The 27,345-nt window shown below is 43.7% G+C and overlaps 1 protein-coding gene across 2 annotated transcripts in view; it reads right to left on the bottom strand.

The window, feature by feature from the left end:
- The window catches only part of Plekhh2 (pleckstrin homology, MyTH4 and FERM domain containing H2), a 97,693-nt gene extending 78,614 nt beyond the window's left edge, over positions 1–19,079 (bottom strand). For both annotated transcript variants that reach the window (XM_040737694.1, XM_040737695.1), the window contains exons 1-2: positions 18,878–19,079; positions 10,227–10,356 (exon numbers count right to left, since the gene is read on the bottom strand). In XM_040737694.1, the coding sequence (XP_040593628.1) occupies positions 10,227–10,349 (123 nt within the window). In that variant the 5' untranslated portion in view covers positions 10,350–10,356; positions 18,878–19,079. The remainder of the gene's footprint in view (positions 1–10,226; positions 10,357–18,877) is intronic.
- Positions 19,080–27,345: the final 8,266 nt, after the last annotated feature.

Genomic DNA, 27,345 nt, shown 5'->3' with positions numbered 1-27,345 from the left:
AAGAAGCTCAGCCAAATATCAACCACAGGGACAAACCTTTAGGACTAAATGTCTAAACAGGTTTTAAGAAGCACTTTCCAATAGCCACACTCCAAATTCCCACCACTGATGGGGGATGTTCTTCTGTATATATGGATCTCTTATTGGTTGACGACTAAAACAGTTGGGCCAATAGCCAGTAGAGGCAGGAAGATAGGCGGGACTAGGAGATGAGGAGAATTCTGGGAAAGGTAGGCAGAGAGAGAGGCACCTTGAGGATATGCCATGTAGAGACCAGGAAGATAGGATGTGCCAGGTGTTCTCTGGTAAGATAAGGTCATGGAGAAATACATAGGTTAGTAGTTATGGGTTAATAATTAAGACAGATTTAGCCAATAAGAAGCTCTAGCCATCGGCCAACATTTTAATAATTAAGTCTTTGTGTGCTTATTTGGGGATGAAGCATCGGTGGGACCTGGCCAGACAAGAAAACTCCAGTAACACACCACTGTCTCAGTTACTGCTCAAGGTGCTCACTCCTATCTTGGCTTTCTACCCATTTCTCTTGAAGCTGCGCCCAACACCTCTGGTATGCCAGTGTGAACCGCTACCTGATGAGGGGTGTTCTTCCATATATATTTTTCTTTTATTGGTTGATGAATAAAACACTGATTGGCCAGTAGCCAGGCAGGACGTATAGGTAGTGCTACCAGACAGAGAGAATTCTGGGTAGAGGGAGACTGAAAAGCAGCGAGAAACAGAGAGAGAGAGAGAGAGACAGAGATGCCATGTAGCTGATGAAGGAGTAACATGATGGGTTACAGGTAAGTCACAGCCTCGTGGCAATACATAGTTTAATAGAAATGGGTTAGTAAGAGAGGGCTAGCCAGTAAGAAGCCTGAGCCATCAGTCAAACAATGTATAATTAAAATAGGCTTCAGTGTTTATTTGGGGCTAATTGGCCATAGGACCAGGCAGGAAAGAAACACTAACTACAGTGTGGGGGCCCAAATATGATATTTCGGATATAGGCCTCAGCTCAATTCCAGGAGCTCAAATCGCCTATTGTCTTTTAGATGTTACCTCAGGATAGCCTGGTCACACTGGAGAATGGCTTCTAGTTTGTGTGACAATAGACCTAGGCCACACACCCATCATGAGGGCTAGCGGGACATGCCTGGGGACTAGTGGGATGTGTCTGAAGACTGGTGAGATGTGCCATTATGGAAAGTCTGAGGGCTTGTATACATGCATTCTAGGACCATCTCTAGGGTTAAAGGAAGTGTTTCCTAGTCAGCCCTATATACATGATAATAGATGTCTTCTGTCAGTTACCCCGCCTTTAGAAAGTTAAGAGGATCCTTGAATAAACCATGGTCTCCAGTATTGACTGAGAGCCCTCCTGAAATGACAAGCCGTCTTTGTCTTGTCCTTAACGCCGCTGGGTAGCTAGGACTTCCCTGATCCACACTCCCCCACTCAGGGTCAGACCCAGGGCTTTTCGGCTGGTTCTGAACAGTCCCAATGACATCAGTCCAGAATAGATGACTCTTGCAGCCTAGGGCTGATACCGGCTGGACCCCAGCACTGCAGCTAACCCCTGCCCCAGGCCCATCTGTCTACTTGGGAAGATCCTTCAATTTTCTCCTACTCCGAACCACCTGCTTCCCATGCCCTCCCTGTCTTCTGCAGCCTTAGTTTGCTTCTTGCTTTGAATGGAACACATTCTCCTGAGATCCCTCAGGAAGGCTACATGGGATCTTGCATGCATTAAAAATATCCTTACTAACTCTCGAACAAAATTCATAGTTGGGGGGAAGATGGTTCAGTAGATAAATGTACTTTGCAGTCAAGTATGTCCCCAGGTCCCACATGATTGAAAGAGAGGAGTGACTGCTGCAAGCTCTCTTCTGATCTCTACATATGCACCATGACACATGCACGTGTATGTGCTGCCCATGTGTGCAAACACACGCACATACTCACACACCAATTTTTTTAATTTAAAATGGCATGGTGGGCGGCCGGGTGGTGGTGGCGCATGCCTTTAGTCCCAGCACTGGGGAGGCAGAGGCAGGAGGATCTCCATGAATTCAAGGCCAACCTGGTCTACAAGAGCTAGTTCCAGGACAGACTCCAAAGCTACACCAAGAAACCGTCTCGAACACCCCCCAAAAAAACCACAATGGTGGACTTTAGAAGAGAATTCTGTTCCATTCTCTTCTAACGCTTGCCTTTGAGAAGCTTGAAAGGCTTCTAGATAAGTAACCTAGAAGAGAGCATAGCCTAGAGCAAGGCTTTGAGGGTCCTGAAGACCAACTACTCCTGAAAACTCTGCAAAGACCTGGAGGGGAGCATGTATTATGCTGAGAAATTGGGGGTGTTAGTGGGAGATATGTGGCTGCTTAGATATTCTACTTATTCCCATATGCCAAATGTCCATCTACTAAGCATTTATTTCCTGTAAAAAAGTAACAGCTTTCTTCCCTTACCGACTTAAATAAATTGTTTGGAGTGTATTCATCCAACATCTATAACATTTACGATCTCTCAGCAGTCTCCTACCCACTTACCAGAAAACAAAGTTGATAGTGGACCAGCCAGCAGCCATGTATACACAGCTGCCAGACAAGTTCACAGATGTCACATTCTTAAATGTAAACAGACCACCAAAGATCAGCCAACACGCCAGAAAAGCTTGCATCTCAGAAAAGAAACAACCGTAGAAGGAGGAAAATAATCTCAGAGGAAAGAAAGATAATTAAGGGAATGTTTTAGAAATGTTAATGATGTTTAAGAACCAAGAAGTTCCAAATACATCATTTCTCAGCCACCATGTGAAGCAGAAGTTGTTCCTGCTAAAATACAGGGAATTGTTTATAAATGAGTTTGCTTTGTGCAGAATTATGCTTCTAGTCAGTAATGGTGCTGGCCTTCCAACTCCCTGGTGTTCTTCATTGAGCCACAGCTGCACAAAAACCTCCCACACCATGTAAAGTAGTACAGAACCATAGGAAAATCAGTCCAAACACAAAACCACAAAGACTGTAACTGGAAAGCACTGGCATTTACTTCTAGGAACTCTTTGTGTGGGTTTGAGTGAGAAACGGCCCTCGCCGTCTTGAACACTTGAACACTTGGCCTCCAGCTAGTGCTGCTGCTTGGGGAGGCATAGGAGGCCTGACCCTGCTGAAGGATGCCTGTCACTGGGAGCAGGCTTTGAAAGCTTAGAGCTACTCTCCACTTGAAGTTCACCCTCTCCATGTTTGCAGTCTAAGACGTGAGCTCTCAGCTTCCTGCCCCTGCCACCACACCTGCTGCTTGTTGCTATGGCTTCACACCACCATCACATCCTTACGCCACTGGAACCATAAGCCAAATAAACTCTCTTCCCTAAGTTGCCCTTGGTCATGGTGCTTTATCACAGCAACAGAAACATAACCAATAAAGTGACCTTCAATCATGCCAGTAGTTGTGATAGGGAGAATTAAGTGCATGTGGTGAATGTGCTCGTTTGTATAAGTGTGTGTGTGTGTGTGTGTGTGTGTGTGTATTCCTCAATTGTTCTCCATCTTATTATTTTTTTTTTTTTTTTGGTTTTTCGAGACAGGGTTTCTCTGTGGCTTTGGAGGCTGTCCTGGAACTCGCTGTGTAGATCAGGCTGGCCTCGAACTCACAGAGATCCGCCTGCCTCTGCCTCCCGAGTGCTGGGATTAAAGGCATGCGCCACCAACGCCCGGCCCGTCTTATTTTTTAAACAGGGTCTCTTATCGAACTTAGAGCTCACTGATTGGCTAGGCTGCTTGGTCAGTGAGCTCCATGTGTCTGTCTCTGGTGTCCCCACCCGTAACTTTTATACGGATGCTCGGGATCCAAATTCCAGTCTTCATACTTGCACAGCAAGTGATTTATTAATAACCATCTTCCCAATGGGATGAATTTCAAGTGATATAGTTTCAGGGAACTTATCACAGATAGAATAGAGATACAAGCCAATGTGCTTACATTTAAAATCCAATAGTTTTTAGCACTCTGTCTTCTCCCCTGCCCCTCTCTACTGGGTATATTTACATAATAATGGTTGAGGCAAAGATGATGATGGTAACTAATAAAACTTAAGAAATGTTTGCTGAACAAGTGCACTGAACACAGGGAATGGTCAAATTTTCAAAAAGATTTAAAATTGAGAATATAGTTTTACAAAAAGGAAACTGCTACTATTCACAATTTAAATTACTGACCATAAGTACCTAACATTTCACATCGCACTAACGCAGACACATACATTAAATCTATTCAATGAAACATAGAGCACTTTACAGCCAGTTCAAACACACTAGCAAACCAACAGGAAATACTTTCATTTCAAGTATTTCTTTTCGTAGTCCTTTAGCTGGGAAATAACTTTGCAGAATGCTTAAAGTTCACAGTGTACACTCATATCACATTTCACTTTCATGGTGTAAACTATAGTGTAATCCTTAGTCCAAGTCCACCCAACACATACTAAGCCACTATGAAATGATTGCTTGACCCAGAGAAAGTTTTACTAAAAATACAGCTAAACATTTTATAAACTGGCATCAAATTCTAAGCCTTGTGCTTGATTTATTACTCAGAAAATGTTCTCTGTATTCACAGTGAACTTATCAACAAGCAGTGACAAGAATTTGCCATTGAACTTGGATCATAGCACCACTACACAAATACTCGGATTCTCTCTGTTACAGGCTGTGTGAACAAATAACATGGTTCCACAGACTAATTCAGGCAGAATAATGTGGACACGATTATCCAGCAGGGGCTTTTCTGGGTTTCCCCATGGATAGCCCATGAAAGACTATCATTAAACACTTTTTTCTTTCTTTTTTTCCTTTTTTTTTTTTTAGACAGGGTTTCTCTTTGGCTTTGGAGGCTGTCCTTGAACTAGCTCTTGTAGCTCAGGCTGGTCTTGAACTCATAGAGATCCACCTGCCTCTGCCTCCCGAGTGCTGGGATTAAAGGCGTGCACCACCAACTCCTGGCTGTTTTTTCTTATAGTATAACCTTCAGCCAACAACCCTGTAAGTGGCACTTAAAATAGCCTACAAGTTCTCACTGTTATATGTGGAATTTTCAGTTGTCATTGTGCATCCTTAGGTGGGCTAAGAGAGTAAGTGGATGGACGTCTTGTTTAAATAGATTTCTGGCAGTACTGATCCTGGATCGTTGTGTAAAGGAAACATATGCTCTGATGTCCAGTGACTCTTTAGTCCTAGGAGAGGGTCCTGAACTGCCTCAAAGGGATCAGAGTCAGTTACCATGGTGATGGTGAAACAGGAAAAACTGTTTCATATTTTCTCTTCCCTTTTCACTGAGAAACTAATTCATGGAAAGTAGCATTTCGCTTTAACTTAAAAAGGAACTTTTCCTTTTCTCTTCCTGCCTCCGAACATTAACTTGTAAAGGAGGAGACTACTTACATCTCAGCTTCCCTGAAGAGTTTATACTTGGCATACTAAGGATATTTCCAACACCATTCCTTAAATTCCTTTAGAGACCTCTCCCATTTACAGCAGCACTTGCCCAGGACTTCAATAAAGCCTTTTTTTTTTCTAAGTTACTTGAAAACTGTGGTTTAAAAAGAAGGCACAAAAAGTCTTTAAGAAAAAACTCACATATTCTATTCACTTACATATCTGAAATCCATATTTAATTACAAAAAATATGCTGGCACCATCTAATACTATTTCCTTAAAAAAATTCAGAAATACACCAGATATGGCAGTGTATGCCTTTAATCCTAACACTCGAAAGGCAGAGCAGGCAGATCTCTGTGCGTTCGAGGCCAGTGTGGTCTGCAAAGGAGTTCCAGGACAGCCAGAGCTGTTATACAGAGAAACCCTGTCTCAAAAACCAAAACAGAAAAAATTTTAAAAAAAGAAAAATCAAAACTGACCAACAAAAATTCAAGTCTCCCTACAATTAACAAGCATAATCTACTCACAGAGATATAAGAGAGGCTAGGGATTTAGCTCAGTTTGACTAACTGGACAAGGCCTTCAACACAACAAGGAAGGAGGGGGATGGGGGAAGGGAGAAGGCAATAGTGGGTTATCTCTTTGCACCAAATACACCTAGTTGCCTGCCAACTAATCTGAAAGGTGCATGATTCGATGGCAGCTCTGAAATTTGTTAGCTGAGTAATAACAGTGAACAACCGTTTATTCTAAGCCCCAATGTTGTGATCTATAGCTTAGAAACCATGACAATTACCCCCATAGGGTTCCTGTGGAGTTTAAACTAGCTTAAGGCCACAGTTTTAAAAGCTTGGGAACCACAGTCAGCACTCAGAGTTGGCTGCTTCTGTGCCACAGCCAATAAAACAAAGCTAAGAACCAGAATTGCTCCAGGAGACAGCTGGCTACAGTTTCTGGCAAAGAGCTAAAGAAACAAATTAGTATTCTCTCAAGAATCTTTAGCCTTGGGGCTGCACTCACATTGGGAGAAGGTGTGAACTATGTTGTGGGGGTAGCACTGAGTTTGCTGGTCCCAACAAACTGTAGGTGGACCCGACTCATCTCAGGAATGCAATGTTTGACTCAGTCTGGCACTTACCAACAGTGCAATAGGGCTTGCTTTGAAAAATATGTACCGTTACATAAATGGCCATTACTGCAAACATATATACAACTAACACACAGTGATGATTTCTTTGTTGCATTATGGACTAGAAGAAAGAACAGAAGAGTGGGCAGATAGACCAGAGGAAGCAACAGGGGGGTAACAGAAGGCTTCAAAGACAGAAAATCTGGGTTTAAAAGTTGGTTCCACCACTTTCTTTTTGGTATGAACTTGGGCAAGCTAAATAACTTTTTTGTGCCTAATTATCCCCTTGTGTCAACAGGGATAATATTAGTATCTACCTCACAAAATTATTGGGAAGATCAAAGTATGTATTACTTAGAATACATACTAGCCATATTAAGCATTAGTTTTTTCATTCATAAAATGGAGACAAAATGCATAACTTCACAAGTTGTTAGATGAATTTAGTATATTATACCTATAAAATATTTAACACATGATAAGTCAATAAATATTTGGCATTTTCATTAAAACATAGGTGGATAGCAAAATATTTTTTAAACCTGAGAAAAATACTTAATAATGGAATATAACAAAAACACTGTGAAGGTCTTTAATTTCAATGTCGAGAGTGTTTACTAGGAATTGGCACACATAGTCACTTTCCAATGTGTAAAATACACATGAATGACTGCATCTCTTAGATCTTCCAAAGGCCTAAATCCAGAGTTATAAAAGAGAGGAGGAGCAGGAGGAGGAGAAGGGGAGGAAGACAGGGAGAAGAAGAAGAAGAAGAAGAAGAAGAAGAAGAAGAAGAAGAAGAAGAAGAAGAAGAAGAAGAAGAAGAAGAAGAAGAAGAAGAAGAAGAAGAAGAAGAAGAAGAAGAAGAAGAAGAGGAGGAGGAGGAGGAGGAGGGGGAGGGGGAGGAAAAAGCCACAGCAATTTTGAACTGATGCTCCTTTTAATGCTCATTCACTGAAAAAAAGAGTAAATGTAATAGCATACAGATCAATAATCAAAAAAGCAAAGGCAATACCTGGGAGGTGTACCACGCACATTAGCCACAGGGAAATAACTGATACAGCTACATAAAAATCAGTGTCTCGGTGGTTGGGGTCATAGAATCACTTTTCAACATGAGAAATGACTTTTATATTGAAGGGAGGGGAAAAAATAACACCTCCCAGATGACAATTAGCTTTGAGTTAAGCTTCCCTTAACTATAAACTAGAGTCAAGATTTAATTTTTATCCTAAAATTAACAAATAGACGACTTTAACTTTGGCAGTCCATTCCACAGAGCCTGGCACTGAGTCACTGTGAAGCAGGCAGGGCAGAGTCACCTTAGTCTCTCCACCTAAAAGAAGCTAAGAATGAAATATAGGAAGGCTCACATAAAATGATGTTTTACTGAATTTTCTAGGACACTTCCAGGGAATTCTTGGTCAACAGGAAAGAAAGATACAAGGCTTTTACAGAGAAGAGGCACATGGACCAGTTTGTATCCCAAAAGAATGTGAATTGTAGTTTAAGACAACACCTGTAAATTCTTCTGGACAGTTACCAGGGATACCACTCATCCATCTGTCTAGGTAACATCATCCAGAATTATGAGAGACACAAGTCGATTTTAAACTCTCTAAAACATATAATAAAAAAGCAAAATGAATTCTATAATATTGTTCATTTAACTCAATATCCAAAATACTGTTGACACACTGTCTTAGTTAGGGTTACTACGGTTTCGATGAAACACCATGGCCAAAAAGCAGGTTGGAGAGGAAAGGGTTTATTTGCCATACACTTCCACACTGCTGTCCGTCACTGAAGGAAGTCAGGACAGGAGCCCAGAGGCAGGAGCCCAGAGGCAGGAGCTGATGCAGAGGCCATGGAGGGGTTCCGCTCTGGCTTCTTTCCCCTGGCTTGATCAACCTGCTTTCTCATAGAACCCAGGACCACTACCCCCAGGAAAGCACCACCCACCATAGGCTGGGCTCTCTCCCATTGATCACTAACTGAGACAATGCCTTACAGCTGGATCTCATGGAGGCGTTTCCTCAGCTGAGGATCCTTCCTCTCTGATGACTCTAACTTGTCAAGCTGACACATAAAGCCAGCCAGTACACACAGTATAATAATTATTGCTGAACTGTTTTATCGTTTCATTAAAAAAATTTTGAACCCCACAGTGTATTTTACATTTGCAACATTCTTCAGTTTGAACTCGAGAGTGGAAATATTCCATAGTCACACATGGCACATAGGTATCCGTCTTTGTCAACATGGCATAGACCTACACGTGTCTGGGACGAGGGAAGCTCAAGCCTCAGATTGGCCTGTGGGGGCATTTTCATGCTTTCTGATTAATGTGGGGGCCAAAGGTAACTGTGGGCAGTGCCACACTGGCAAGGTGATTCTGGTAAATGTAAGAAATGTAGCTGAACATGAAGCTGAAAGCAAACCAGTGTGGGATTCTTCTACAGTTCCTGCCTCAGCTTCTGCTGGAATTCCTGCCCTGACTTCCCTTGGTGATGGAGTGTGATCCAGACACAATCGCCAAATAAACCCTTTCCTCTCCAAGTTGCTTTTGTTCATGGTATTCATCATAGTATTAGAAAGGAAACTAACAGGATATCATATCAGAAGGCAAAGTCTAGAATCCATGTTCCCAGCAATTAGAGACACGGGCTGTTTTGCTTACAGAGACAACTGTGACATAGAGATAGATAGATAGATAGATACATAGATAGATAGATAGATAGATAAAGGATATAGATGGATATAGAGATAGATATAGAGATATAGGTAGGTATAGATATACATAAAAACAATCCCTGTGATAAAAATTCTAATTACATTATTAGAACTATTACTAGAAGACTATGACTGTACTGAATTCAATTCTAGCCCAAATGATAATTTTGTAACATATAGTTAGTAGAAATTTTTAAGCAGGCACCTACTTTTAAAGATATTATAAATACATTTTATATACATAAACACTATCAAAAAGTTTTCTCCTATAATTACTTTCAAATTATTTTTGTTTGTTTTGTTTTATTGAGACAGGGTCTTGCTGTTTAGCTCAGGCTAGCCTTAAACTTGCCTAATGCTGGGATAACAAGCTGTTGGTACCATAGTTGGCTTAAAATTATATCCTTCAACAGAAAGTGAATCAAAATGCTATTAAATTCCTTTAATGAGGTGAATAAATTATAGCCTTCTCTTTGTAATGAATGAACTCTGTCTTCATTAAACATGTAGTATTTCCAGATTCCACTAGTGCTCACAAATAAATGTTTTGTTTGTCCCATATTTGGTGAAAGAATATGTCAAATGTGGCCTCAAATACTTCATAAAAGTTAAACTATAGTCATTATTTTTAGAATGTTTGACTCCAGGAGTAATGGGATTACCTAATACATATAAAACAGGGACCCATGGGGCTAGCGAGATGGCTCAGTGGTTAAGAGCACTGGCTGCTGTTCCAGCAGAGTTCAAGTCCCAGCAACCACATGGTGCTCAAAGTCATCTGATGCACTCTTCTGACATGTAAGCTTTATATGCACCATATACATAAAATAAATAAAATTTTTAAAAATATTAAAACAAAACAAACAAACAAACAGAAACAGAGACCCAGCAACTGACAGCAACACAAGTTCTGGAAAGGAGCTTACTTTCTCTGCTAAGAGCTCTCGGATCTTGCTTGCTTGAACTCGGAATTTCATGAGCTGAGCCTCCAGAGCTACACATCGTTCTTTCCAATCTACCGGTCCTTCTGGCTCAGAGAGCTCTGCCATGTTTCTTCTAGAAAGAAAGAAAGCAAACAGTTAAACAACACACACATTAGCATTGACAATACCTCCACGCACCATTGAATGCTATCCACAGACAAGTTCTAGAGTCTACGCCAAGACCAGCACTTGCTACGGTTTGCAAAAACTAATGACAGACAAGAAGTCAGGGCTTGGAGCCACATCCAGATGCTTAATTCTGTATCAATTTACCCATGGCAAAAAAAAAAACCACAAAAAACAAAACAAACAAAGCAGATGCTAACAATCTCAGCCTTCATGGACATGCTATGAGGGATAAATGAAATAATGCTGCTTCAATAGAATGATAGCACAGCCCAGACAGACTGCTGAATTTTTTATTCTTCCCAACAGGTAGGACTTTGTTATTTTTTACTTATTTTATGTATGTAAGTGATCTGTCTTCAAGCACACCAGCAGAGGGAGTCAGATCCCATTACAGATGGCTGTGAGCCACCCTGTGGTTGTTAGGAATTGAGCACAGGACTTCTGGAAATGGAGCCAGTGCTCTTAACTGCTGAGCCATCTCTCCAGCCCCAAGTAGGACTTTAAAAGCCTATCCACTCATAATTCATGCTCCCAGATTTGTAGACATACCACAATGCCTTGGTAATATGATAAAATAATCTATGGAAATACCATTCCTGGGTTAAAGATTTGCACTAACATGATAACTTGGTACCACTTTGGATGTGTGTGGGTCCAGGTTGCCTCTGAACCCCGAAAGCCTCTGGCTTATTTAAACAGGGAAGTTATTAGAAGCCTGATAAGTACATTTCCATTTGGGGTAAGAAGACAAACAAATAAAGATGGAATCTGATGTCATCAACAGTCTAGTAAATCTGGTCTTGGTGTTTTCTGTGATATTAACTGTCCTTTTGAATGTTAATGGGGGAAGCTTCCCTGGAGAGGAGGCAGGGCCAGGCCAGGGAGGCTGTCTTGCAAGCCTGATTTCAGAAGCATGGCCACTTCTGGCTCTGAGAATCAAGAAAGTAGTTTTAAATGTTCATTAATGTTCTGTTGGCCTAACTGTATTTCTGAAGGACCTTCGCCATGAATTGATGAAATCAGCGTTAGGAACAAATTTCCTGAAGGAGCCAGGCCCAAGTGTAGGAGAACACAAGATGATTAAATCTCAGGGTTCCGAAGAGTCGGCTGTTGACCTGCATGATAGTATTCTTTTGTTTTCTAAAAAACATAGAACCACATCTCCTCCCCCCCTCATATTTACTGTAGTATGTCCTATTCCCTAAACATAATGCCAATGTTTAAATACTGCATGCTACAAGCTTCCTCTATAATCTTAGCACTTGGCAGGCTGAGGCAGGAAGATTATGGTACATTCAAGGCTCCCCTGGGCTGCACAGAAGTTCCACAGTCCAGGTCAGTCAAGACTACATCATTAGACTGCCTCAAAGAAAAACAAGCAACCAAACAAAACCACACAAGCTACTAAAGACTCACTTTTCCTTAAACACAAAAATAAGTGATTTGTGCTTAGCATAGTTTTCACTTTAGTACTGGAATTATCACTCCATAATTTAGAAATAAATGAATAATTGCTCTACAGAGGCAACAATTTTTGTTACAGTCACCCCTACCAACTTCAAACCTTTCAGATACCCCTACATCCTGGCCACAGATGGCAGAAACATCACTGTAGAGCTGGCAAGAATTCTCCTGGTTTTATGGAATCCTGACTCTATTTATTTCTGGGTTTTGTTGTTGTTGTTGTTAACATCAGCTTTATGAACATTTTCATTCACTAGATTAACATTTATTATTAATGTTTCATCTTGGTATCACAAACTTCTCCATTCTACTATGGCTTCACCTTCCTATTAGCTTTAGTGGGGATATAGGGAAAGAAAAACAGATAATTTTTTTCTTTGATTTTAAAAACTAATAAAATAGAAATTCTTAATTCCTTTTGTTGTTGTTGTTAGTTTTGTTGTTGCTGTTGTTTTCCGAGACAGGGTTTCTCTGTGTAGCCCTGGCTGTCCTGGAACTTGCTGTACAGACCAGGCTGGCCTTGAAATCACGGAGATCCACCTGCCTCAGTTTCAGGAGTGCTGGGATCAAAGACATGAGCCGCCACCACCTGATGACATTCTTAATTCTTAAGTGATTCAAAAAACTATGCAGAAAAATATGGACATTGCTCTACCTCAAGCAATGTAATCTATTTCATGTTGGGTAAGTTTTCCTCTACAGTTAGAATAACTTTTATGTCCCAGTGTAAAAAGTATTTGCCTTTCTTACCTTGATTTTTTGGGATCTGAACTCTGTACATGGAAGACAAGTGCTTTGCCAATAACTTACATTGTTAGCCTATAGTTTTAAAAATAGCATAAATAGTGCATAAATGCTTTCCAACAAATGAAAATAAATCAAGGCCACGTGTCACAAGAATAAAGGACAAAAAAATGATCATTTCAACAACACACACAAAAAAGTTTGGCAAAACCCAACATCTCTTCATAAGAAAAGCATTTGACATATCGGGAATAGAAAGAAAGTTCTTCATCCTGATAAGGGACAACTCCAAAAGCCATCAGTGTCTGAGTAATTCCCCATGAGACCAACCAAAGCAAAAATGTCTGCTCTCACTACTTCTGCTCTACCATATTACATGTAGTCAAAGCAAGAATAAAATAAAACGTTTTTAGGTTTAAAAAGGAAGTAAAACTATTTGCAGAGGATATGATCATGGACATAGAAAATTCTAAGAAACAGACACACACACACACACACACACACCCTATTAGAACTAGTAAGTAAGTTTTCAGGAATCATCAATATGCATAAACCAAGTTCTATACACTAGCAAAGAAAAACCCCAAAATTAATACAATGCTCCATTTATGTTAACATGACAATAAGTAAAACACTTAGGAAGCTTAACAAAACTAGGATCTGTACTTTGAAAACTACACTTCATCAGGGAAAGACATCAAGCCTGAATAAATGAAGAAATGGCATGTTCATGGACTGCAATCTGTGTAGGTGACAAGACTTGCAAACGGATAAGTGGTGCAATAACTGTGAATATTCCAACTCATTTTTTTTTCTGGAAACTGGCAAGTCTATCCTAAAATTCACCTAGAAAATTTAAGGGGCCAAAGGTAACCCAACAATCTTGAAAAGCTTAAGGAGTCACATATTCAAACTTCCACGCTTGATACAAAGCTATGCTACCCAAGACAGACGAGTGGAGAGAGACGTCATCAGAAGAAAGGTTAGTCCAGAAAGACAACCTCGTGTTTACAATCAGTTCGTTTTTGACAAGAGTACCTAGACCATTCAACAGGGAAGGTAATGGCATTTTCAACAAAAGATGTGGTACAACTGGATCTCCATAGGCAGAAGGATGAGTTTAGTTCCCTCCCTCATCCCAGATACACAGATTAGCATGAGGTAAATCAAAGGCCTAAATGTAACCCAAAGCTCTAAAAATCAGAAAACTGATAAATGAAACCTCATCAAAATTTAAGAATTATGAGCAGTGGTTCCCAACCTTCCTAACACTGTGACCCTTTAATACAGCTCCTCATGTTGTGGTGACCCCCCCAACCATAAAATTACTTCATTGCTTCTTCAGAACTGTAATTTTCCTACTGTTATGAATCCTAATGTAAATATCTGACATACAGGATATAGTGTGACACCCGCAGGGGTCTCAACCCACAGGCTGAGAACCACCGCTCTTAGGAAACTATGAAGAACTTGCAAAAATGTCCCACAAAAAGGTAGAAAAAGATTTGGAAGTATCTGATAAGAGACTTGTTTCCGGAATAGGTCAATTATTCAAACAACTCAATAAATAAAAAAGACAACCTGTCAGGCTTGATGACCCAGTACTCGGGAGGCAGAGGCAGGAGGACCTCTGTGAGTTTGAGGCCATCCTGGTCTACAAAGTGAGTTCCAGGACAGCCCGTGTTACATACTGAGACCCTATCTTGAAAAAAAAATTAAAACCGACAATCTAAATTTAGAATGTAGGCAAAGTTAGGGGCTGAGAAGATGGTTTACCTGGCCAAGTGGTGGCCGTGCAACCATGAGATTCAACCCTCGAAAGAGAAAGTGCCTTCCCTCAGATGGTAGGGTATTTTCTAGACTGCCCTTGGGTAAGCGGTCCAGAGCTACATAAGAAGTCAGGCTGAGCAAGTCATGAGAATCAAGTTGGCAATTGGAATTGCTCAATGGCCTTTGCCTCAGTCCTGCCTCTGGGCTTCTGTCTTGGGTTCCTGCCCTGACCTCCCTCAGTGATGGAGTGTGTGATCAGAGAGCTGTAAACTGAGGCAATCCTTTCCTCCCCAAGCTGCTTCTGGTCATGGTGTTCTATCACAGCAATAGAAACAAACCGGAACTAAGACAGAGGCTATATCAGAGCATGGATTATTGTTAAGATTGACCTGGCCATGTTGGTTTTTAAGTATCATGGAAGGAGTTTGGAACTTTAGGCTGGAAAAGTTCTTCAGCACTCAGAGCTCAGTGAAGCATGGAAGATAAGAATGCTAAGAGTAGAAAAGACAACGGAGCCGGGCGGTGGTGGCACACGACTTTAATCCCAGCACTCGGGAGGCAGAGGCAGGTGGATCTCTGTGAGTTCGAGGACGGGCTGGACCGACAGCCTCCAAAACAATACAGAGAAACCCTGTCTTGTAAAAAAAAAAAAAAAAAAAAAAGAAAGAAAGAAAGAAAGAAAGAAAAGACAACGGAGGCCTGGCTTGTGAAGTTCCAGAAGGAAGCTTGAGAGAACCTTAAAGACTCTGTTAAGGTCGTTCAATACTTTGAGTTAAGAATCTGGGGCAGCTGAGCATGAAGGATCAGTTGTGGTTAGGAAGAGACCAGAACCACTAAAGTGAAACCTTTGCTTTACTTGGACGATCAATCATGACTAGCTGGAACTGAGAAATTATCAGTGATTAATTAAGAGACCAGTACCACTGTGGTAAAGTTTTCTAGTAAGATTTCCTCAGGGAAGCACACAGAAGCTGTGGTCCAGAGAAGACCAAGACTACAACCCATGCTGGCATCTAAACCTGATAACGTCACCCAGTGCCCAGGTGGTACTGGTTTTGAAGGCTTGGTAGGGTCATGGAGAGCAGCTGACCCTCGGCACTGTGAGAGGCCAGAAGAGGTCGATGTTGAAGGTGCTGACTCAGTTGTAGTAGACGCCCCAAGACTGAAGTGTTCATGGAGACAAGTTGTGGCTTGTCACCACGTAGCAGGGTCCAAGTCCCTGAAGTGAGCCTAGACTATTGGTGAAGTTGCTGTTCAAGTTGCAGCGGAGTGTTTGAGATACCAGTACTCAGGGACAACCACCCAGAAACAGGAGAAGCTAAGGTGAAGCCGGCCTCAACCTAGGACACATGCTTCATATTCTCTGAAAGGCAGAATCAGAGGTGGGGCTTCTGGAAGAACATGAGTGACACCAAGTTTTACATGGTTGGACTCTGGTTTTATTTGGGTTGAGAGTGACTGTGTTCTAGTTCTTCCCTAGTGGACTAAGAAAATAAGTTTGTTTTTTTTTTTTTTACTTAATATATACACAGTGTTCTGTCTGCATGTATGTCTGCACACCAGAAGAGGGCGCCAGATCTCATTACAGGTGGTTTGTGAGCCACCATGCCGTTGCTGGGAATTGAACTCAGGACCTCCGGAAGAGCAGACAATGCTCTTAACTGCTGACCCATCTTTCCAACCCATTATTTTTTTTTTTATTTTACAGGTACTCACAGTTAAAAGACTTGGATTTTTTTGGAGAGTCTTTGAATATTTTAAAAATACTTTGGAATTTTAAATGTTGATATTTTTAAAGGCTATGGGACTTTTAAGAGTTGGAATATTTTATATTGTCATATTAATATTAACACGGCATCTTGGGAAAAGGTTATGGTTTAATAGTGGTGTTTTATGTCAAGTTGACAAGGCATCAACTGTTTTAGTTGGTTTTTCTTTTGTTTGTTTGTTGTTTTGTTTTTTATCAAGTTGACAGCAGCTAGAGTTATCAGGAACCTCAATCAAGAAAAATATCTCCATCCAGACTGCCTGTAGGCAAGTCTGTAAGACATTTCCTTTATTAAAGGTTGATGACTGACTTAAGCAAGAGAGGAAAGGTTATACTTTAGTAGCGATGTGGTTTGTGTCAGCTTGACAAAAACCTGTGTGGTCACCCCATAGGGAGCTGTGCCACCCCTGGGCAGTTACTGAATTGTATAAGAAAACAGGCTGAGCACAGCATGAGGAGAAAACCCATAAGCAGCACTCCTCTGCAGGAACCCGTCTTTGAGGGGCTTCAGTTGGATCCAGTCAGCTTGCCTGGTTCTTCCTGAGAGGGGGAGTGTGGATTGAGGAATCAGCAGGTAAAGATACTAAGGAAAAGATACAGATACAGAACAGTCGAGATGGCAACCCAGTGAACCTGACTGAAGCCCCCCAAAGATGGCGCCCAATGTGGGGCAACTACAGAGGACAGCTACACTCCTCCATGGTCTCGGCTTCAGTTCTTGCACGCCACCCCCCAGGTTCCTGCTTTACCCTCATGATGGATTACTAACCCCTTTCCTTCCCAAGCTGCTTTTGGTCATGGTAATTATCACAAAAATAGAAAGGTAACTAGCACAAATACACACATGTACTTGCGCATGCAAGCATGCCCCAAAATACGCACACACACACACACACACACACACAAACTATAAGAACAGACACTTCTCCAAAGGAAATGTATAAATGGTTAATAAGCACATAAAAAGTTCTCAGCATCATTAACTACAAGAAAAAAATCAAAAACTGAAAAATCAAACTGGTGATGACACTCCACTTCACCCCAAATTAGTGCAATATAATGAAATGAAAACGAATGTGGACTAAGAGGGATTGATGAGAATGTGCAGTCACTGGAACTTCTGCATGTCACTGGTACCGCAAACAAGTCAAGACGGCTTTGTAAATAATCCAACAGTTCCTCAGCTGGCCCAACAGTTAGTTCCTCAGCTGTTTAAAGTTATCCTATGGTCCACAGCTCCAGGTCACACATTGGAAGAAATGTTCAGAACAGACCCAGAAGGACAGAAAACAGGTCAATGGTTGCCAAGGACTATGGGAACGACTATGGACTGACTACTAAGAAGTCTATGTTTTGGAGGGTGGGGGTGAAGAAACTATTCTAGAATTAGATAGTGGTGATAAGTGCACAACCTTGCAAATATACCCACATCCCTTGGATTATATATACACTTCCAAAGGGTCAATTTTATGGTTTGTGAATTGTATCTCAATTAAAAAGTTCATATGCAAACAAATAAAGGAAAGAATGGGTATATACTAAGACCACATTTGCAGGTTTAACCGTTCATTATGAGTGCTTATCCATGCCAGGAATCTCACCAACAACTCAAATAATAGAGAAGTAACTGTTAACCTCAACTATGAAAAATATAGTACATAGCTCTTACCTAGAACTTTGCTATGAAAATGATATCAGAAATTAGAAGTTGAATTCATCTATTTTTCTTTAGTTGTGGTAATTATACAGTTTTATGATGGAGTGGAAAAGCTTTAAGATTATCAAACTTGGATTTGACACCTTCAGTCCCCAATAACTGTCATAATTAATAAAAGAAACTAAAAACTGCAGATTGGTTTTGTGACCGCCCAAGGTCTAGACATGTGATTTCTTTGTGTCACTCTGTAATCCTGCGACTAGGCAGAAGATAGCTGGAACACGAAGTCACCACCTTGAGTAGCTAAGAACGCTACGCTATGTCTGAAGAGTTTCACCGTCCGTGGTGACACAACTGGACAGCTTCGGGAAGTTTAATCCACTTCTAAAACTGCCCTATCTAAGTTTTGAATGCTAAGGGGCTCTACCTTCTCTGTAGTGGGGCAGGAAAACGCCCAGGTTTTCCAAAGCCCTCCGGGCGACTTTGGAAGTATTTACTGACACAAAATAAACTGTTTACAGTTGTGGAGTGAATGCTCTTTTCTCTGAATTGCTGACTTCCTGTTTCTTTCCCAAATCCTAAAAAGGAGGGGAGAAGAAAGAGGGAGAGACATGAGGAGGGAAGACGGACACTGCTACCTAGGCTCACGTTGATGAAGTCTGGATAAACTCGCAAACCCTTCATAGGCTCTAGGATCAGTTTTGGCTGTGAGCTGTGTCATTCCCCCTTCCCTCTTCTCCCGCCTCCCCCCAGTGCAGAAGAGCTGTCTTTCTTAACTAAGCTGAAGCAGTCCTGATTTAAAGACCCTCACCACCACCTAGACCTACTTGGGCCACGGCTGCCCATCGGCCGCACTGCCCAGAGCAGCCTGCCTGTGCTCCACACTCCTCTTGGACACACGCATAGCCGGGAGGTCCAGGCTTGCAAAGCCTGGGACTTTCACAAAGAAGCCAGTGACCTGCAGGTAGCCTGGCACGAGGAGAGTTTTTGCAAAGCAAATGTCTCAACTTCTCGGGGAGGGGGTGGGGAAGGGAGACAGGGCTTCATTTCAGGGTCTGTCACCTTAGGGCACTCCGGAGTCGGGTGGTCGAGCAAGTGGAGGTGTTAAAAATGAAAAGCAGAACTTCAGTCCCGGTGGTGTTGCTTCACGGCACCGCTCTCCCAGAAGTGCAGGCCGAACCGCAGCATCGCCGATGGGACCCACGATGCGCGGGGACGCGGGGCTGCCCCGCAGCGCGCCCGCCGGACGACCCCCGCGGTGCCACAAGCCCGGGCCCGGCTTTTCTAACAGAACGTCACAGGAGCCCGGGGTACGTAGTGCCGTCCCCCGCCGGCTCGTGCTGGCGACTCGGGACCCAGGCCGAGGCGGGGCGCACTGCGTTGCATCGCCCTCCCGCTCCGCTGGTCCCGCCGCCCCCTTCCTCGACGGCGACCCGGGACGGAGTGGTCCCCGGCGAGTGGGAGCCCAGAGGCTCGTCCCCGAGGGGAGGGTCCCCGAGGCCACCGGACCCCGCGCCCTGCCCACCTGCCTACCTCTGCGGCGGCGCCCGATGTCCCGGCCTCGCCTGCTACCCGGCTCCGCCGGCTTCCCTGGCTCTCGGCCCGCGCCGCCGGCCACACTCGGAGCCCGAGCGGCCGGGACGGCGCCGCCTCCTCCGGGATTGGCGGCCAGAGTAGCTAATCGGAGGCCGGAGCCGACCACCTGGCGTCACTGGAGGAGGTGTTTATAACTTTGGTTCCTCCCGGTACCCCTCAGAGAAAGGAGGTCTGAGCCAGGAGGTGTTCGCACTGCCTGCCCCACACCTAGACAGACTTCAAGGCCTGTTGTAGCATCTAGTCACCTCTTTCCCATTCCCTTTGCCTCGTTTGTACCCGGGTACCAACCTCTTGTGTGGTCTCTCGGCCTGGACTCTCTCTTGCCAATCCTTCATCTTTCTACCCAGGGGCTAGTGTAAGTGTGCAGTATGCCAAAGGCCTTCACTGTCTTCCCGATGCTTAAACAGTCAACAGATTCCGTGTGCAGCCTGAGAAGACCCCCTCCTACTTGTGCAAGTCTAGTTTTCACAGCTGCTCTTCACACCTCGGGTGACCGTGGTCCACATCCTGAAGACTCCAGCTGGGAAAGTTGATGTGTTGTTTCCTGCCCCTCCTTTAAAAGCTCTGTCTGTCCTCTCAGAAGGAGCCTGTCGTCCCACAGAGCAGAAACCTCCGCTCTTGTTTTTGTCCTCAGCACGTCCATTTTTTGCCGCTCTTGGCATGCGCTATTTTCCTGACCTTCCCCTGTTGCAACCATCAGCCAGCGGAGAGCTTGAAAGCGAAAAGATCTGTGCTTTTTTCCTTCAGCATATCGCGCAAAGCACATTGCATGAGCACATGAATGATACATCTGGTTGGATTTCATGTCCCAAGCTGGGGCCTAGAGAGGCCAGTCTTGGGAGAGGAGAAGAGACAGGAGGAGGAGAGGAAATGAGGGAAGGGGGGGAGAGGAGAAGGGAGGGAAGGAGAGAGGAGAGGAGAGGATGAGGAACAAATTCTGAATGTTAGACCTTCCCCAGGTCACAAAACTAGGTCAGACAAATTACTCTTTGATACGCAGTTAATACAAGCATCAGACGGTTCTTCTCGTTTCAGTCTTTTTACAAAAGAAATGGCCACCCTTATATAGAAAAGAACACTAAAAGGATAAAGACTTGCAAAGTTCCTTAAAGGGAAAGCAATAAGTGAAAACAAATAAAAGACCAGCAAGAAAGTATCAGGCGTCCATATTTCTTCCAGATGAGCACTAATTTTGGACTGGATCCCAGACAACCCCCACACATCAAATTCCTTCTGCCTTCTGTGGGAGCTGGTGATGCATATCGTATGAAAAATTGTCTCCAAACAGCCTTGGCAAACAAGCAGGCTGGACTGGGCTTATTTCACAGAGCACGCAGGAGTTAAACAAACAGAGCTAAAGTAACTTGCATAATTTTACACAGCAAGTCAGTAGAGACCCAAGCAAGAGAAAGACAGAGGATGCCAAAATAGAATCACTTCCGTTTTCCAGTCAGAAATACTAAATAGACTAAGTGAGCTGAGTGAATAAATTCACTCATAAAAGGCAGCTTTCCAAACACAGCTGCCATCCTTGTGAGACTCAGCCAAAGTTTACAGTCACCTTGTTCTAGAAACTTGTCATAGTGAATTTGTTTGGCTATGAAGGGGGTGGGGAGTACAATAGTATTTTGTTTCTGGGTGGGTATAAAACAAAACAAAACAAAAAACAGAAAAAGAAAACCCCAACCCCACTTACTATAATGGAATATTATTCAGCACCAAAGAGATGTCAGCACTTGGGAGCTGGATGTGGAAGGATCACTGTCAACTACATAGTGAATCTGAGGCCAGCCTGGGCTCCATGAGTCTGAAGAAAGAGACGGGGTGATGGGGTGAATAAACCTTTGAAAATACACTGAATGAAAAGATCCAATTGCACACTAGGAAATGTTATGCAATTCATTAATATGGGATGCTCAGACTGGGTAACTCCATGGAGATGGGAAGTGGATTAGTGGTTACCTTGGGCTGAGAAAGATGTGGGTGTTAGTCTAGGGCAATTGTTCTCAGCCTACGGGTCACAACCCACACAGGGGTCATTGGATATAAGATACACTGCATGACAGATGTTTACATTACCGTTCATAACAGTAGCAACATTGCAGTCACGATGCAGCAATGGAATAATTCTATGGTTGGGGGTCTCCACAGCATGAAGAACTGCATTAAAGGGTTGCAGCATTACAAGTGTTGAGAACCACTGGTCTAGGGGAATGATGAGTCTTGGACCGGGGAGCAATGAAAGTGTTTTGGAACGTGTGATGACTTCATCCCTGACTGCACCAAACGCTGTAAACATGTATCATTTGAATGGATGAGTTGTGTGTTCTGTGAATTTCGCCTCAAAGGTATTTTTAGGTTCTGGAGAGATGGCTTAGTGACAAAGTGCCTACCACACAAGCAGAAGTGCCTGGATTTGGATCCCCAGTGGGCATGGAAAAGCCTGGCAGGGTTCCAGGGGCACTGAGGCACATTCCTGCAGCTCATTGGCTGGCCAGCCTAGCCAAGTCAGTGAGCTCCAGGTTCAATGAAAGACTCTGTCTCGAACGATAAGGTGAAAGGCAGCCGAGAAAGACACTTGATGTCCATCGCTGGCCTCTACACATACATGTATACATCACACACATGCATAACACACACACACACACACATTGTAAAGAAAACTTGAATTTTACATTTTTACATTCTATATTAAGTAGAATAAAATAGAAAAATCCCTGATCTTAGCTGGGCAGTGGTGGCACACGCCTTTAATCCCAGCACTCAGAAGGCAGAGGTGGGCGGATCTCTGTGAGTTCCAGGCTTGACTGGTCTGCAGAGCAAGCTCCAGGACAGGCTCCAAAGCTACAGAAAAAACCTGTCTCCAAAACCTGAAAAAAAAATAGAAAAGAAAAACCCCTCTTAAATACTCATAGCAGTGTACCGTGCTCATTTGCTTGACTCAGTATTTCTATTGTTTTCTGTGGCAATGCGATTGCCCACTCCCTCTATCACAGTGACGTGAGAGCAGAAACACCGCCCTTTATCTTAGTGTGTGCCCGGCGTGTAGCACGGTGCGGCACATAGCAGGTACACCACAAATGTTTATCAGATGATAGACAAAAATGGCACAGGATGAGTTTTATTGGATGCTTGTGATATTCCTGGCCCTGTGTTAAGCTATGAGGATTAAAAAAGTAAGCTAAACACGTCACTCCAGATCCTCTATTTTCAAGGAGTTCCAGTAGAGGCAGAAAGCTGTGTGTTCGCTGAGCATATATATACACCATCAGATGCCGTGAAGGAAATGCATGGTGTTACACAGCTGGGTAATGAGCAGGAGATGTTCCGGGCTCAGAGGTCAAGAATGTCTTTCTGAGGTCAGGTCTGAGAACATCCAAGGAGATGGTAGGAAGAGCATTGTGGGTTGGGAGAACAGCGGGTACCAGGGTTGGTTGTGACGAGGAGGCTAAGGTATCAGGGGGACTGAATGGTGGCCGTGGAAACAGGAGCACAGTGAGAGAAGAGCAAGGGGAGACTGGAGGGAAAGAGAGCCAGTCCCATAGGAGGCTGTGAAGAAAGGGCGCCTCACACTGTAAATGAGTTCTGGTTAAAAATGTATGCTCAGGACCAATGGCCTGGGGTGAGGACTATTAAGCCCCGAGGATGCACATTGTATGGGAATGCCATAACTACATTCTAGCTACACCTCTGTTTCTTAAACCATGGGCTACAACCCCATATGGGGTCATGTAACTAAATGAGGAAGTTGAGGGAAAAATGGCAGCAGGGAAAGATTTCTGAAAGCGTAGTGACCAAAACTTCAATCAAGATCAAAAGCAGACAGAGTCTGAGGTGCTTCTGGAAGCGCTCGTGTGAGTGGCAATTCCCAGCTGCACTGCAGCTTTGGCTCTGAACTCACACCATGCGCTCTTTACACTGCACGTGACACCTGCCACATAGCATGAGTGAATGCTGCCTCAAACCCTTGTCTCAGAGACCAGAATAGTGTGGGTTATGAACTGTCTGGAAGAGGAGAAGGAGGAGGGTGGAGGAGGAAGAGGAGGAGGAAGGTGGAGGAGGAAGGAAGGGGAGGGGAGGAGGAAGAGGAAGAAGGAGGAGGAGGATGAAGAAGAGGAGGAGGAAGAAGAAGAAGAAGAAGAAGAAGAAGAAGAAGAAGAAAAAGAAGAAGAAGAAGAAGAAAAAGAAGAAGAAGAAGAAGAAGAAGATTAGTCAGGCATGGGGGAGCACTTCTTAAATCTCAGAACTAGGGAAGCAGAGGCAGGTGGGATCTCTGTGAGTTCCAGGCCAGCCTGGTCTACAGAGAAGTTCCAGGACTGCCAGAGCTGTCATACAGAGAGACCCTGTCTCAAAAAACAAAAACAAAAACAAAAACAAAAACAAAAACAAAAAAAAACCTCACTCTCAAGAGAACTAAGGTACACCCGACAAACCTGCCCCCTCTCTGGAAACAGTATGAATTCACTCATGATAGAAGAGTGTCTGTGACATAATTGACATAATTGCCTTTCCAGCAGGCCCATCTCCTAGAGATCCCACCATGCCAATACCACCTCACTGGGTACCAAGTTGCTAGCTCTTGAGCTCTGGGAACAAGTTGTACTTAAAGCATAGCAGTGTAGCCCCGTGCCTGGGGCATGGTGACTTTCTCAATCCTTTGCGTTTCAATGGAGACAAGACTCTCTCTGACCTTGCCCCATCGGATGAGCTATATTCCCATTATCACTGCCTGTGAACAGCACCCTTAGAGGGCAACGGGCTAAGTCCAGAACGTTCAGAGCTCATGAGAGCTTAATGGGGATTAGTACGATCTCACAGAAAAAACAAGTCAGTACAGAGAGTAGAGAAAAGCAGGTAAACTGAACAGAAACTACTTCCAGGAAAGTGCGTAGAGTTGTTCTTTTTTTTTAATCATAAGTGTTTTATCAAAGTGTTTAATCGTATGGAGAAATAGTCTGCAATGGTTTGTTCAGAACATATGGAGGTGTTTTGTTGTTTGTTCTGTGGGTTTTGTTTGTTTTAAGATACTGAATATGAAAACCACATAAGAAAAACAGACCCCAGTGGTATAGAAGTATCAGATGTGGGCCTGGCAAGATGGCCCAATGGATGAAGGCACTTGGCTTGTATTCGCTGCCCAATCCTTGTGAGCTGAGCTCGGTGCCTGAACCTCACATAAGAGCAGAATGAGAGAACCAAGTCCACAAAGCTGACCTCCCTGAGGACACATGTCGGATAACACACAGATACACACATACACACTGTGATACTCTTAAGTATTCAGTGTGCACAGATGATGTATCACTTTAGGGTCAGTGCCTGGCTGGCAGAGGCAGCCATTCCAGTGCAGAAGTTTTTATTCTAGCTGACAACTGAAAGTCTTCCCTTCTGTGTTGCATAACATGACAGCTTAAGCCAGAAGAAAAAGAACGAAAACACACAGCAAAACCGACCACAATGGTCCCCAAAGACTAACAATTAGAAAAGAGCACGCTATAAGAAAACTATTGTGTGTTGTGCAATAACTGTAAAAGGGACAGGATCTTTAAGATGCATGGGGAAGTCACTATGGCTCCTACTCCCTGGCGGCTACACCTGGGTAAGACCTCATTACTACAGGGATGAGAAGTTCTGGATCGTTGTAAGCCTAAGCCTGGGATTGTTTTCCCAACCATCCAACCACAACAGGCCTGGAACCTCTATAACTGTCAAGTTGTGCCAGCAGCCCCTATCCCCGTTCTCCTCAAGTTTGACATGTCTCCCCAGGATATGGCAGAAATATTCTCTGGTATTATAGAGTGGGACACACCCAAGGTTCCGGAAATTAGTGGACCATTTCCCTATTGACACCTCAAAACACCTGGTCCTAGAGATCAAGAACCAACTGGGTCTTGGGAGCCCTTCAGGCCCCTGCCCCTTGTCCCCTCAGGGAAGATTTTATGCCTTTACTTCTCTGCTTGTCCACAAGTTTCCAGTCTAGCAGTCCCTCCTGCTGGGCTCAGTCCTGAACTTCAGATGATCTGCTTCTGTCCGCCTGGCCTGTCTGTGTCCTGAGCCTTCTCCCTTCCTGGGTACCTGTGGCTCTCTTGCCTCCTTTTTGCCTCTGATGCTGACCTCACAGGTGGTCCTTCTAAAAACCCCTCATCCCTTCCAACCCCTCTCCTGGGCTCCCCATGCAGCATGCTCCTCAGGAGGCTCTGATCTGGAGGTGCCTGTGGAGTAGGCATGGATGGGGACTCCATACCCTGCGGGTGTCTGAGCTACCAATGCTGACTGGAAGTTGACCTGGTGCTGGGCAGGGGACTCTGTGCTGAGTGCTTGAAGGCACAGTGGGATGTGCACAGGGAGCACCTGGTGTACTCCTCCCACATGTTCAATTATCAGCTCCGAGAAGTGATGCTGACCCAAACCCCAAACTTTTTTTTTTTTTTTTGGTTTTTCCAGACAGGGTTTCTCTGTATTGTTTTGGAGCCTGTCCTGGAACTCACTCTGTAGACCAGGCTGGCCTCGAACTCACAGAGATCCACCTGCCTCTACCACCCAAGTACTGGGATTAAAGGTGTGCACTACCAACTTCTGGCCCCCAAACTTATTTTTAACTAATTAAACTTACTGCTTTTACTTAAAAAGATAAAAATAAAAAAGAAGCATGGGGAAATGCTAACAAGTGAGGAGACAGGGCCTGAGCTGGGACAAGATTTAGTTAACCAGAAGGACCCTGTTCCTACAGCCTAGGAGGCAGAGGCAGACTCGGCAGGCATGCACCCGGGGGTATGAGACATGGTCGTAGTCGTGTCTGTAAAGAAGATTGAACCATCCTGGCAGCCGTAGGATTTGACATGTAGCTTCCATGGAGAGTCTCAAACCTAACAGCTACCGCTGGGTGGAAGGTGTTGATCAAGATCCTTCACAACACAACTGAGAATGTCTGTCTAAAGTCTCTTCTACACTATTGCCTGTGGAATATACAATGGGGGGGGGGCTCCTAGTGACTCTCTAAGTTGAATGAAAAGGTGTTTGGTCCCACCAATCCGAGTCAAGTCTGACACTAGAGCGCTTGACAGAAGTTCGGAGCTTGCTGGGAAGATGGTGTGAGACGCCGCAGGTGCACATGGGGAAGGTTTGGCTGCACGGGCTGAGGAAGAGAAGGAAATGTGACCGGGAGGAGGGACCGCGGAAGTCTGCGGGGGAGTCGGTGTCTTGAACACAAGAGGCTGGCTTCTCTCCGAAGGGACTCAAGATGACTTGGCAGCCATGTTTTCAAATAACAGTTGAAATGAAAAGGTAGTGATTCCCATCCTTGCTTTTCATGTCTTTTCCTTTGCCATGTTCATAGGGCCACCTTGTGTTTGGAACTTGAGGGCTAAAACTCGGTTGCATAATAAACTGATATAAAAAGCTTTAAGCCTGGCAGTGGTAATGCAGGCCTTTAATCCCAGCGCAGGGGCAGGAGGATTTCTATGAGTTCGAGGCCTGCCTGTCTACAGATTGAGTTTCAGGACAGCTAGAGCTACCCAGAGATATTCTGTCTTGAAAAATTAAAAAATTAAAAAAATCCTTTCCTGCTTATAAAAGCAATACAAATAGATTTTCATTGGGACATGTAAAAAGATATAGAGAACAAAGAGGAAAACTAGAATTACCTTAAATCCCTCATGTGTATATACTGTGTGTGTGTGTGTGTGTGTGTGCACGTTACTGTGTATGTGTACAGGTATGGAGGCCAAACATCAATGTCTTATTCGGTCTCCACCTTATTTTCTGAGGCTTCCCGATTTGAGTAGACTGGCTGACTAATGAGCACTAGTCACCTTCCCACTTCTGAGACTGAGGCATGTGCAGCCACACATGTGGCTTTTTTATTTGGGTGCCAGGGATCAGAGCCCGAGTCCCCATGACGGCACAGCAAGCACTTCACCGATCACACCATCTCC

The sequence above is a fragment of the Mesocricetus auratus genome, unplaced genomic scaffold (genome assembly GCF_017639785.1).
Source record: "Mesocricetus auratus isolate SY011 unplaced genomic scaffold, BCM_Maur_2.0 Super-Scaffold_100676, whole genome shotgun sequence".
Taxonomy (NCBI): domain Eukaryota; kingdom Metazoa; phylum Chordata; class Mammalia; order Rodentia; family Cricetidae; genus Mesocricetus; species Mesocricetus auratus.
Note: the sequence above shows the minus strand (reverse complement) of the source record. Positions and strands in the feature narration are given on the sequence as shown.